The sequence below is a fragment of the Salvelinus fontinalis genome, chromosome 14, assembly GCF_029448725.1.
Source record: "Salvelinus fontinalis isolate EN_2023a chromosome 14, ASM2944872v1, whole genome shotgun sequence".
NCBI lineage: Eukaryota > Metazoa > Chordata > Actinopteri > Salmoniformes > Salmonidae > Salvelinus > Salvelinus fontinalis.
Genome location: NC_074678.1, coordinates 473643 through 487574, shown reverse-complemented (window position 1 = coordinate 487574; position 13932 = coordinate 473643). Strand labels below are relative to the sequence as shown.

General features: G+C 42.7%; 1 protein-coding gene across 2 annotated transcripts in view; it reads right to left on the bottom strand.

The window, feature by feature from the left end:
• The window catches only part of hmcn1 (hemicentin 1), a 241162-nt gene that overhangs the window by 117836 nt on the left and 109394 nt on the right, over nucleotides 1-13932 (bottom strand). For both annotated transcript variants that reach the window (XM_055943694.1, XM_055943695.1), the window contains exons 18-20: nucleotides 9941-10068; nucleotides 7411-7555; nucleotides 4685-4797 (exon numbers count right to left, since the gene is read on the bottom strand). In XM_055943694.1, coding sequence (XP_055799669.1) covers nucleotides 4685-4797; nucleotides 7411-7555; nucleotides 9941-10068 — 386 coding nt within the window. The remainder of the gene's footprint in view (nucleotides 1-4684; nucleotides 4798-7410; nucleotides 7556-9940; nucleotides 10069-13932) is intronic.

The window sequence follows — 13932 nt, the reverse complement described above, 5'->3', positions numbered from 1 at the left end:
TGGCTCTACCCAACGCAGCCTGGCTCTACCCAACGCAGCCTGGCTCTACCCAACACAGCCTGACTCTACCCAACGCAGCCTGGCTCTACCCAACGCAGCCTGGCTCTACCCAACGCAGCCTGACTCTACCCAACGCAGCCTGGCTCTACCCAGCGCAGCCTGGCTCTACCCAACGCAGCCTGACTCTACCCAACGCAGCCTGGCTCTACCCAACATAACCTGGCTCTACCCAACACAGCCTGGCTCTACCCAACACAGCCTGGCTCTACCCAACACAGCCTGGCTCTACCCAACACAGCCTGGCTCTACCCAACACAGCCTGACTCTACCCTGACTCTACCTGACAGCCGTGGTATTCAGCCAATCAGATATACCACGGCTGTCAGCCAATCAGCATTCAGGGCTTGAACCATCCAGTTTATAATTACAAATAATTTGTAGACTGCATATTGACCGCAAGAAGCCAAAACCGATATGCTTGACTAAAACATAATCATTTCAAACCTTGTTTACATTTGTATATGATCACCTGTCTCTCTACTATGTGTGGGAATACCTAGGAACAGATTTCCAAAATTAAAATCACTTGGAGCTCATTTCCTGGTGTTTTTACAGTCTTCTATGTTCAACAATGAACAAAACAATGACCAACTGTATTCTTTTTTGGGGGGGGCCAAATAAAACCACCCGCGGGCCAAATAAAACCACCCACAGGCCAAATAAAACCACGATCAACGTTCTAATGGGAAATAATGTCTTTATTCCACACTGTCTTTATTCCACACAGCCTCTAGCTTCACACAGCCTCTAGCTCCACACAGCCTCTAGCTCCACACAGACCCCAGCTTCACACAGACTCCAGCTTCACACAGCCTCTAGCTCCACACAGCCTCTAGCTCCACACAGCCTCTAGCTCCACACAGCCTCTAGCTTCACACAGACTCCAGCTTCACACAGCCTCTAGCTTCACACAGCCTCTGTCTTCACACAGCCTCTAGCTTCACACAGCCTCTAGCTTCACACACACAGCCTCTAGCTTCACACAGCCTCTAGCTTCACACAGCCTCTAGCTTCACACAGCCTCTAGCTCCACACAGCCTCTAGCTTCACACAGCCTCTAGCTCCACACAGCCTCTAGCTTCACACAGACTCTAGCTCCACACAGACTCTAGCTCCACACAGCCTCTAGCTCCACACAGCCTCTAGCTTCACACTTCCCCTTCAAACCCCCACCCCCTCATTCCCACACAGCATAATGCCATACACACCATATGTGTAACTGTAAGTGGATGCGAGCACACAAACACATGTACAAGCATGTTCAGTTCCAGAACAGATAGAGTACATTACACTAATAGGAAAAAGGCTGTGATGAGTTCCCACGTTTTTATTTGATTTAACCTTTATTTATCTAGGCAGTTAAGTATCTCAGTTAAGAACAAATTCTTATTTACAATGACAGCCTACCCCCTCGGCCAAACCATTCTGTCCTGGTTCTGGTTATAAGAACTATACCAGGAATCCAGACTTACAGATTGATTAACTGATTGAATGTAATAGACAATGAAATGTAAAAAATCCAAACATAATGGCACTCCAGAAGGTGATACCACCACATATCCTTGATGATTTTCTTCAATTGTAACACAATAAAGCTTATTTCCATTGTGGTGCTTTGAAGAGGGAAGATGGGAAGGGGGAATGCAACAAGGTTAGGCGGCAATAGTCATGGCAACAGACAATGACAGACAAAATTGTTGTTTGATTCATAACATGAGATAATTAGTACAAATCCCGTACCTAATAAACGACTACGTACAGGTACATGTCCCTTGTCTCACATGCCGTTATTAATATTTAAAACAATCAATACCTAATATATATGAGACAATCACAATATGATAAACACAGGCACCAAAAGGCAGACCATATGCTATCTCTGGCATGTTATTCTCATCCATGTACTATAATATTACAATTCATTTTTGAGACATGCTACTATTTAGCCAAGCTCCAAATTCTTCTCAGGACTATTCCAAAGAATGGCAGCTGAGTATAACAGCGTTTCTTTCCCCCATACCACTTTAAAATCTTAAAAGAACAACGTCAGTTTTCACTCCTTCTAGTTGAATACTTATGATTATCCCTTACTAAGGTAAAGTAGTTGCATAGGTACCTGGAGACCATACTGTGGACAATCTGATGGACAAGACACAATTTAATCTGAGAGATTCTCTCCTCCACTTTGAACCGTCTAAGGATTTCAAAGCGAGAATGGTCAAGATGCGTAAGTGCTGGAAGTTTAAGTATAATCCTGACTAATTTGTTCTGAGATGTCTGCAATTTATTTTGTATTTTCTTGGGGGCACTATTGTACCAGGAAGAGCACGCATAGACAAAGTGGCACTGAACAAGAGCCCATGCCAATGCCCCCAATGCATTCTTTTCCAGATATTTGAAGGTTCTTGACAGAAACCTAATTTTACTTTGGTTCACTTTTACTTTGGAGATAACGTTTTGTGCCATTCTTTCCCCTGTCAGATGATCATCTAGCACACATCCAAGATAATTAACAGAGTATTTTGCTGTGACTACTATGTCACCTACTACCACCTTAAAATCTGGGGATTTCCGCAGTTTCCTTTTGGACCCCAACAAGATGGACTCTGTTTTTCCAAGGTGAAGAGACAGCTTATTGTCATAATGACACTTTTATATGTTTACATACCCTACATTACTCATCTCATATGTATATACTGTACTCTATTCCAGCTACTGCATCTTGCCATCTTGATGTAATGTATCACTAGCCACTTTAAACAATGCCACTTTTATATGTTTACATATCCTACATTACTCATCTCATATGTATATACTGTACTCCACTGCATCTTGCCTATGCCGTTCTGTACAATCACTCAGTCAAATATTTTTTTATGTACATATTCTTATTAATTCCTTTACACTTGTGTGTGTAAGGTAATTGTTATGAAATTGTTAGGTTAGATTACTCGTTGGATATTACTGCATTGTCGGAACTAGAAGCACAAGCATTTCGCTACACTCGCATTAACATCTGCTAACCATGTGTATGTGACAAATAACATTTGATTTGATTTGATCTAGCCATTTACTGACATTCAGATGTTCAGCACTGAGGGCTTTCTCAACCACATTATTGTCTTTGTGGGAAACCAACAGCGCAGAATCATCTGCATAGAGGAAAAGGTCACATGTACAGGCAGACTTCAGATCATTTATATACAATAGAAATAAAAGTGGACCCAGCACACTCCCTTGGGGTACCCCGCAGTTCAAGATTTCGGGTTTAGATAGGGTCCCATCCACATCCACCATCTGTTTCTTCTTTGCAGATAAGAGCTAACCCATATTACTGCTAAGTAATTAAAGCCCATGACTATTAGTTTGATTAACAGAATCTAATAATCCACTGTATCAAAAGCCTTTTGGAGATCTAACATAACCATACCACACAATTTCCCTCCATCTACTTCCTTCCTTATGTGGTCAGTTAGATATAGTAGGCAAGTGTTGGTGGAATGGGATTTTCTAAATCCAGATTGGAGCTCATATAATAGGTTATGTAAGGAAATATAACTGTCAATGGATGTACAGAAACACATAACAGTCTGTCTTTTATGAGAGGAACAAAACAAAAACAAATGAATTAACTGCACATCCATTTCCCCTGTCTCTCTCTATCTGTATGTCTCTCTCTGTCTGTCTGTCTCTCTCTCTCTGTCTCTCTGTTTGTCTCTGTCTATCTCTCTATCTGTCTCTGTCTGTCTCTCTCTCTATCTGTCTCTGTCTATCTGTCTCTGTCTCTCGGTATGTCTCTCTCTGTCTGTCTCTCTCTCGCTGCCTCTCCGTATGTCTCTGTCTATCTCTCGCTCTATCTGTCTCTGTCTGTCTCTCTCTGTCTGTCTCTCTCTTTATCTGTCTCTGTCTCTCTCTCTATCTGTCTCTGTCTCTCTATCTGTCTGTCTCTGTCTCTATCTGTCTCTCTCTATCTGTCTCTCTCTATCTGTCTTTGTCTCTCTCTATCTGTATGTCTCTCTCTTTCTGTATGTCTCTCTCTTTCTGTATGTCTCTCTCTTTCTGTATGTCTCTCTCTGTCTGTCTATGTCTGTCTCTCTCTGTCTGTCTCTCTCTGTCTGTCTCTCTCTGTCTGTCTCTCTCTGTCTGTCTCTGTCTGTCTCTGTATGTCTCTGTATGTCTCTCTCTGTCTGTCTCTCTCTTTATCTATCTGTCTCTGTCTCTCTCTCTCTGTCTCTATGTCTCTGTCTCTATGTCTCACTCTGTCTGTCTGTCTCTCTCTCTCTCTATCTGTCTCTGTCTGTCTCTGTCTCTCTCTCGTTTGCCATCTCAGTCACTCTCTGACAATCACTCTGCATTTTCTGCATTTTCATATTAAATCCCCCTCTCTCCCTCTTTTGTCGTCGGAAACCATCTTTCTCTGGCAGTTATCCCCCTCTTTCCTTCTATCATCACCTCTTGCTTTTCTCTTCCTTTCTCTGAAAGTAGGTTGAGAGAATGGAGGATGTAGGCTGAAGCTGACAGATGGATAGGAGCAGTAAAACAAGAGAGTGTGGTGTGACCTGGATCAACTTGCCCCAAACCCAGTGAGATGGAGGACAGTCGTCAAAAACCAAGTACTACAGACCTTGGACCAGGTGATGTCGGGCGTGGGCACTCCGTCGGCACGACAGGGTAGGGAGATGGGGGTGTCCTCTATGGTACTGAAGACCTGAGGGCCATGTTGGATGGTAGGCATCACTGGTGAGGGGAGAGGAGAGGGGGGGCATTAAGTTAGACCAGTGAACCAGTGTGTGTGTGTGTGTGTGTGTGTGTGTGTGTGTGTGTGTGTGTGTGTGTGTGTGTGTGTGTGTGTGTGTGTGTGTGTGTGTGTGTGTGTGTGTGTGTTTATGTGTGTGTTTTGTGTGTACAGTATGTTGTGTCTCTGTGGCGTCTGGATGGTGGACACAGTGTTTGGCTGACACACATAAAGGTATCCCTCTCTTCTCCTTCAGGGCGTAGTGGTCTAAGGCACTGCATCTCAGACCTAGCGGCGTCACTACAGATACTCGGGTTCGAATCCAGGCTGTATCACAACCGGCCATGATTGGGAGTCCCATCGGGCGGCGCACAATTGGTTCAGCGTCGTCCGGCCCAGCGTCGTCCGGGTTTGGCAGGACAGAATGGTTTGGCCAAGGGGGTAGGCTGTCATTGTAAACACTAATTCGTTCTTAACTGACTTTCCTAGTTAAATAAAGGTTAAATGAATAAAATAAAATAAAAAATCTCTCCCTCGCTCCCTCAATCTGTTTTATCAATAGGCACTGGGACATCTGAGGAAGATATTAACGCCGGAAACTTGGAGCGGCTACAGAGACTAACTCACAGTTTAACATCACAATTAGTTATTTAACTCATGATGACTTTACACGTTCTCACTCTCTCATGTAACATGTAGACAAAATACACTCTTTAGACATTGTCTACTGGAAGTGTACTGTCAACTAATGCACAGTCCTGCTAGTCTGTGCCTGTGGTTGTTCTCTGAGAAAGGTTAGAAGGAAATGTCTACAGAAACATATGAGGATATAGAAATGAGCTAATTTCAACCTTTCAAAGAGCATTTCAACACGCCATGACCCATTCCCATTTATGAAGGTAGAATTGTAGAAGCACCACCCAAACTGGTTCCAACAAAGAATGAGAACATATTTTTCCCTCTTCCTGTTCCAAACCCTTCCAAACTGTGCCACTCTCAACAGCTGTTCCTGGTTTTTATGCAAACTCAGACAGTTATATTCATGAAGTAAGAACAGAGAGAAAGAGAGAAAGAGAGAACAGAGAGAGAGAGACAGAGATGGAGAGAGAGAGAGAGAGAAGAGAGAGAGACATATGGAGAGAGAGAACAGAGAGAACAGAGAGAGAGAGAGAGATGGAGAGAGAGAAGGGAGAGAGAGACAGATGGAGAGAGAGAACAGAGAGAACAGAGAGCGAGAGAGACAGAGAGTACAGAGAGAGAGATAGAGAGAGAGAGAGGGAGAGAGAGTACAGAGAGAGAGAGTACAGAGAGAGAGAGTACAGAGAGAGAGAGAACAGAGAGAGAGAGAACAGAGAGAGAACAGAGAGAACAGAGAGAGAGAGAGTACAGAGAAAGAGAATAGAAAGAGAGAGAGCGAGCGAGAGAAAAAATGAGAGCAAGTACAGAGACACAGAGAGAGAGAGAGAGAGAGAGAGAGAGAGAGAGAGAGAGAGAGAGAGCAGGAGAGAGAGAGAGAGAGAGAGAGAGAGAGAGAGAGAGAGAGAGAGAGAGAGAGAGAGAGAGAGAGAGAGAGAGAGAGAGAGAAAGGCGGGGGGAGGAGAATAAAGGTTCATTGTGTGTGGAGTCAGACAGCCCACAGAGAAGATGAGAACATTATGGAGGATTGTGGAATGACTCCAATACAGTCTTACCGACAGTAGATATACAGTGGAAACAACAGAGGGGTCCCACAGAAGATATACAGTATAACTGTTTAGTAGAAGTTAACCATGGTATTGTGGTCTTACTGTGGTCGTATAGTAGATGTTAACCATGGTATTGTGGTCCTACTGTGGTCGTATAGTAGACGTTAACCATGGTATTGTGGTCTTACTGTGGTCGTATAGTAGATGTTAACCATGGTATTGTGGTCCTACTGTGGTCGTATAGTAGATGTTAACCATGGTATTGTGGTCTTACTGTGGTCGTATAGTAGACGTTAACCATGGTATTGTGGTCTTACTGTGGTCGTATAGTAGATGTTAACCATGGTATTGTGGTCTTACTGTGGTCGTATAGTAGATGTTAACCATGGTATTGTGGTCTTACTGTGGTCGTATAGTAGATGTTAACCATGGTATTGTGGTCTTACTGTGGTCGTATAGTAGATGTTAACCATGGTATTGTGGTCTTACTGTGGTCGTATAGTAGATGTTAACCATGGTATTGTGGTCCTACTGTGGTCGTATAGTAGATGTTAACCATGGTATTGTGGTCTTACTGTGGTCGTATAGTAGATGTTAACCATGGTATTGTGGTCTTACTGTGGTCGTATAGTAGATGTTAACCATGGTATTGTGGTCTTACTGTGGTCGTATAGTAGATGTTAACCATGGTATTGTGGTCTTACTGTGGTCGTATAGTAGATGTTAACCATGGTATTGTGGTCTTACTGTGGTCGTATAGTAGATGTTAACCATGGTATTGTGGTCTTACTGTGGTCGTATAGTAGATGTTAACCATGGTATTGTGGTCCTACTGTGGTCGTATAGTAGATGTTAACCATGGTATTGTGGTCCTACTGTGGTCGTATAGTAGATGTTAACCATGGTATTGTGGTCCTACTGTGGTCTTACCATAGATGTTGACGGTGGTGGTGCGGTTGCTGGAGCCCAGCACGTTCTCTGCCAGGCAGGTGTATTCTCCTCCGTCCTCCAGACGAACGTGTTCTATATGCAGGCTGCCGTCTCTACGCACCGTCACATACGGGCTGGAGCTCACCTGGCATGGACAGGAACACATTCAACAGGTGAGAACATTACATGGAGGGACAAACACAGACACACAATCAGCTGTATTGGCACGCATAAACATTTGGTAGGTATGAAACATGTGTTATGTATGAAACATGTGGTATGTATAACACATGCGGTGGGTATGTATGAACATGCGGTATGTATAAAACATGTGGTATGTATGAACATGTGGTATGTATGAACATGTGGTATGTATAAAACATGTGGTATGTATAAACATGTGGTATGTATTAAACATGTGGTATGTATAAACATGTGGTATGTATTAAACATGCGGTATGTATTAAACATGTGGTAGGTATAAAACATGTGGTATGTATGAAACATGTGGTATGTATAAAACATGTGGTATGTATAAAACATGTGGTATGTATAAAACATGTGGTATGTATAAACATGTGGTATGTATAAACATGTGGTATGTATAAACATGTGGTATGTATTAAACATGTGGTATGTATAAAACATGTGGTATGTATAAAACATGTGGTATGTATAAAACATGTGGTATGTATTAAACATGTGGTAGGTATAAAACATGTGGTATGTATAAAACATGTGGTATGTATAAAACATGTGGTATGTATTAAACATGTGGTATGTATTAAACATGTGGTATGTATAAAACATGTGGTATGTATGAAACATGTGGTATGTATAAAACATGTGGTATGTATAAAACATGTGGTATGTATAAAACATGTGGTATGTATAAAACATGTGGTATGTATTAAACATGTGGTAGGTATAAAACATGTGGTATGTATAAAACATGCGGTGGGTATGAAACATGTGGTATGTATAATACATGCGGTATTTATGAAACATGTGGTGGGTATGAAACATGTGGTATGTATAAAACATGCGGTGGGTATGAAACATGTGGTATGTACAAAACATGTGGTATGTATGAAACATGCGGTATGTATAAAACATGTGGTATGTATGAACATGTGGTAGGTATAAAACATGTGGTATGTATTAAACATGTGGTATGTATAATACATGTGGTATGTATAAAACATGTGGTATGTATAAAACATGTGGTGGGTATGAAACATGTGGTATGTACAAAACATGTGGTATGTATGAAACATGCGGTATGTATAAAACATGTGGTATGTATGAACATGTGGTAGGTATAAAACATGTGGTATGTATAAAACATGTGGTATGTATAAAACATGCGGTATGTATAAAACATGTGGTATGTATGAAACATGTGGTAGGTATTAAACATGTGGTATGTATGAACATGTGGTATGTATAAAACATGTGGTATGTATAAAACATGTGGTATGTATGAACATGTGGTATGTATAAAACATGTGGTATGTATAAAACATGTGGTATGTATGAACATGTGGTATGTATAAAACATGTGGTATGTATAAAACATGTGGTATGTATGAACATGTGGTATGTATAAAACATGTGGTAGGTATTAAACATGTGGTATGTATAAAACATGTGGTATGTATTAAACATGTGGTATGTATAAAACATGTGGTATGTATAAAACATGTGGTATGTATGAACATGTGGTATGTATAAAACATGTGGTATGTATAAAACATGTGGTAGGTATTAAACATGTGGTATGTATGAACATGTGGTATGTATTAAACATGTGGTATGTATAAAACATGTGGTATGTATAAAACATGTGGTATGTATGAACATGTGGTATGTATAAAACATGTGGTAGGTATTAAACATGTGGTATGTATAAAACATGTGGTATGTATGAAACATGTGGTATGTATGAACATGTGGTATGTATTAAACATGTGGTAGGTATAAAACACCCAAATACACTAAAGAATGGACCTCTACTCAAAACGGGCACTGGTGGTCCATAGACGAGTCTAATATTAGTTTTAAAATCATTGCTTAAACAATAGACACCTTCATAAACGTTGCAGTGAGTAAGTAATTGTGGAGTGGTTTTGTTAAATGTTTTTGTTCATTTTTATGAATCATTCCTCGACTGTCTGAGAACAAATTGGTGTAATCTTATTCACAGTGCTTAACCACAGGCAGATCTCAGGCACCAGTAGTGTGTATGTATGTGTGCATGTGCGCGCGTGTGTGTGTGTGGGTATGTGTGTGTGCATGTGTGTGGGTATGTGTGTGTGCGTGCCAGTGTGTGTGTGTGTGTGTGTGGGGGGGGGGGTTTGGGTATGTGTGTGTGCGTGCCAGGGTGTGCGTGTGTGTGCGTGCCAGTGTGTGTGTGTGTGTGTGTGCGTGCCAGTGTGTGTGTATGTGTGTGTGTGCGCGTGCGTGTGTATGTGAGTGCCAGTGTGTGTGTGTGTGTGTGTGTGCCAGTGTGTGTGTATAGCCTTCTCACCAGGCCGTGGTTGTGTAGCCAGCGTCTCTCAGGTAGGGGGTTTCCCGCCAGCAGCACACAAGGCAGAGTCACCTGCTGCTCCTTGATCACATTCAGCACCCCCGGACTGTGGCCAATCACCGGGGACACTGTAAATAATCATAAAAACAAGTGGCTGTTTGTTTCCAGGGACCAGGGTCTCTCCTGCTCTCTCCATGCCTGCCCAGGGCTCACCTCCATTGGGTCCACTTCCCAGTTGCCTCCCTGCTTTACCACATGCTCTCTTCCATATGGTTTCCACATCTCCACACTGTGAGGCTTAGGGAACGCATGGTTGCTATAAATACTGACGTATTTATACTCTCTCCCTAGGCACTATGTAAAGGGCTCACATACACCCAAAACACACACACACACACACTTGGTCTAGATGACATCATACATACTGTATGTGTGTGAATGTGCAGCGATTTGAACACGTTCACACGGTCATCTGGGGGACAGAAACAGTTGACAAGGTGTTGGCCAGGAGAACATGACCAACATGAAGATAATCTGACCATAAACTGACCACCCAACCGTCTCCAGTCAAACACAATGTGACCATCCTCATTGATATGAACTGACATCCTGAGTGGAAAGATATGAAAATGCCCAACATGAACCCTGACCACCTGACTTGACCAGGAAAACCTGGCCTAGGCCTAAATACTCTTTCTGAGCCCAGAACATACGGTACGATTGAACGCCCACTGTGTGCTGGGGCGGCAGGTAGCCTAGTGGTTAGAGTGTCGGGCCAGTAAACCGAAAGGGTGCTGGATCGAATCCCTAAGCTGACAAGGTAAGAATATGTCATTCTGTTCCTGAACAAGGCAGTTAACCCACTGTTCCCTGGTCGGCTGTCATTGTAAATAAGAATTTGTTCTTGACTGACTTACCTAGTTAAATAAAGATAAACATTCTATGCTCGAGTAGACACTCAGGGTTAATGAATACATTACATCTCTTATCCCTCTGGCTATCTGTCCACTCAAGGCCTGTAACACAAACAGACGTCAGTTAGAGTCCTGCTTCTCCACTCTGAGACTGGAACTGGGAGTGTGGCATGACAAGCCTGAGGATTCCTGCCTGAGAGGATCCAGCATGAGGAAAGACAGAGATTAACAAGATGGTTGCCATATTGTAAAAGGAATCCCCCTTTTATGTTCACACATAACATAAAGATGGACTGACTGACTGACTTGCTGGTAACTGACTACAGGAGGAGATAAGGTCTGCCTGATGTAATGTGGTTCTAGCCAGCTGCTGAGCTAACAGACGATATGAGGGAGAGAAAGAGAGACAGAGAGAGAGAGCGAGAGAGAGAGTGAGAGAGAGAGAGAGAGAAAGAGAGAGAGAGAGAAAGAGAGAGAGAGAGATACAGAGAGAGGAAGTGGTGATGGGGGAAAAACATACAACATTATAAAATCCATGTACACAAACAACAAGTGTGCGGTTAAAATGACCGAAAAATACACACATTTCTTTCCACAGGACCATGGGGTGAGACAGAGATGCAGCTTGAGCCCCACCCTCTTCAACATATATATCAACGAATTGGCGAGGGCACCTAGAACAGTCTGCAGCAACCGGCATCACCCTACTAGAATCTGAAGTCAAATGTCTACTGTTTGCTGATGATCTGGTGCTTCTATCCCCAACCAAGGCAGGACTACAGCAGCACCTAGATCTTCTGCACAGACTCTGTCAGACTTTGGCCCTGACAGTAAATCTCAGTAAGAAAAAATAATGGTGTTCCAAAAAGGTCCAGTTGCCAGGACCACAAATACATATTCCATCTAGACACTGTTGCCCTAGAGCACACACAAAATGATACAAACCTTGGCCTAAACATCAGAGCCACATGTGACTTCCAGAAAGCTGTGAACGATCTGAGAGACAAGGCAAGAAAGGCCTTCTACGCCATCAAAAGGAACATAAAATTCAACATACTGATGAGGATCTGGCTAAAAATTCTTCAATCAGTTATAGAACCCATTGCCCTTTATGGTTGTGAGGTCTGGGTCAGCTCACCAACCAATAATTAAAAAAATGGAACAAACACCAAATTGAGACTGCGTGCAGAATTCTGCAAAAATATCCCCGGTGTACAACGTAAAACACCAAACAATGCATGCAGAGCAGAATTATGACGATACCCGCTAATGATCAAAATCCAGAAAAGAGCCATTCAATTCTACAACCACCTAAAAGGAAGTGATTCCCAAACCTTCCATAACAAAGCCATCACCTACAGAGAGATGAACCTGGAGAAGAGTCCCCTAACCAAGCTGGTCCTGGGGCTCTGTTCACAAACACAAACAGACCCTACAGAGCCCCAGGGCAGGAACACAACTAGACTAAATGAAATCATGAGAAAACAAAAAGATAATTACTTGACACATTGGAAACAGTGGCATAAAATCTGACCATTGTGACTGCCCAAAATTAAGGAAAGCTTTGACTATGTACAGACTCAATGAGCATAGCCTTGCTATTGAGAGAGGCCGCCATAGCCTGTCTTCTCTTGAGAGCCAGGTCTGCCTATGTGCACACTGCCCACAAAATGAGGTGGAAACTGAGCTGCACTCCCTACTCTCCTGCCAAATGTATGACCATACTAGAGACACATATTTCTCTCAGATTACACAGACCCACAAAGAATTCGAAAACAAATCCAATTTTGATAAACTCCCATGTCTACTGGGTGAAACACCACAGTGTGCCATCACAGCAGCAAGATTTGTGACCTGTTGCCACAAGAAAAGGGCAACCAGTGAAGAACAAACACCATTGTAAATACAACCCATATTTAGGTTTATTTATTTTACCTTTTGTAATTTAACTGTTGGCACATCATTACAACACTGTATATAGCCATAATATGACTGTGTAACTTTTGTGAGTGTAATGTTTACTGTTAATTTTTATTGTTTATTTCACTTTTGTTCATTTTGTATTTCACTTGCTTTGGCAAAGTAAACATATGTTTCCCATGGCAATAAAGCCTTTGAATTGAGAGAGACAGAGACACAGAGAGAACGAGAGAGGGACAGAGAGAGAGAGACAGAGAGAGAGAGAGAGAGAGAGAGAGAGAGAGAGAGAGAGAGAGAGAGAGAGAGAGAGAGAGAGAGAAGGAGACAGAGAAAGAGAGAGACAGAGGCAGAAAGAGACAGAGAGATACACCGAGAGAGAGAGAGAGAGAGGGAGAGAGAGAGAGAGAGAGAGAGAGAGACAGAGAAAGAGAGGGAGAGACAGAGAAAGAGAGAGAGAGGGAGAGACAGAGAGACAGAGAGATTAAGAAAGAGGGCTGCTGGGCTGTAGGACCGACTGGGACACCTCCCATGTTTTGCTTGTTGCGTTGCCACAGTAACCCCAGAGGCGGGGTGTTATGGGCAGGGACTGTGTCACTAGTGAAGTGGGGCACACGTTAATATGGGGCAGCTGGATCTGATGGGACCTTTAGCCCAAATAAGAACCCAGTGACTGTGAGTTCCCCCAAAGACAGTCCTGCATTGCTGCTGAATGGTGCTTAACAAGGTGCACATGTGTAAACAAACACACACAACATTTAGGAAGCATGCACACACACTCACATACACACACACACACACACACACTCACATACACTCACACATACTGTACATACTGTACATACCTGCCGCGCAGTTGACAGGGTTGTGATACATGCATTGGCGATTCAAGCAGAGAAGGAGTGCCTTGCATAAATAAACATACACACACATATACACGTTTTCACACACACATATTTTCATACACACATACACACATTTACAGTCACATGCAATCCAAAGAAGTGTGTGGGCTTTGACAGGGCTGGGCTTTGAAGTTAGAAACCAAACTCTGAACTCAACAATCTCCACTATGGATGCTGCTCAGCCATATCGGTGTCTCTCCCACTTTAGTGAAATACAAATATATAGGATTGCGTGCATACCATGGATCCCTTAGAC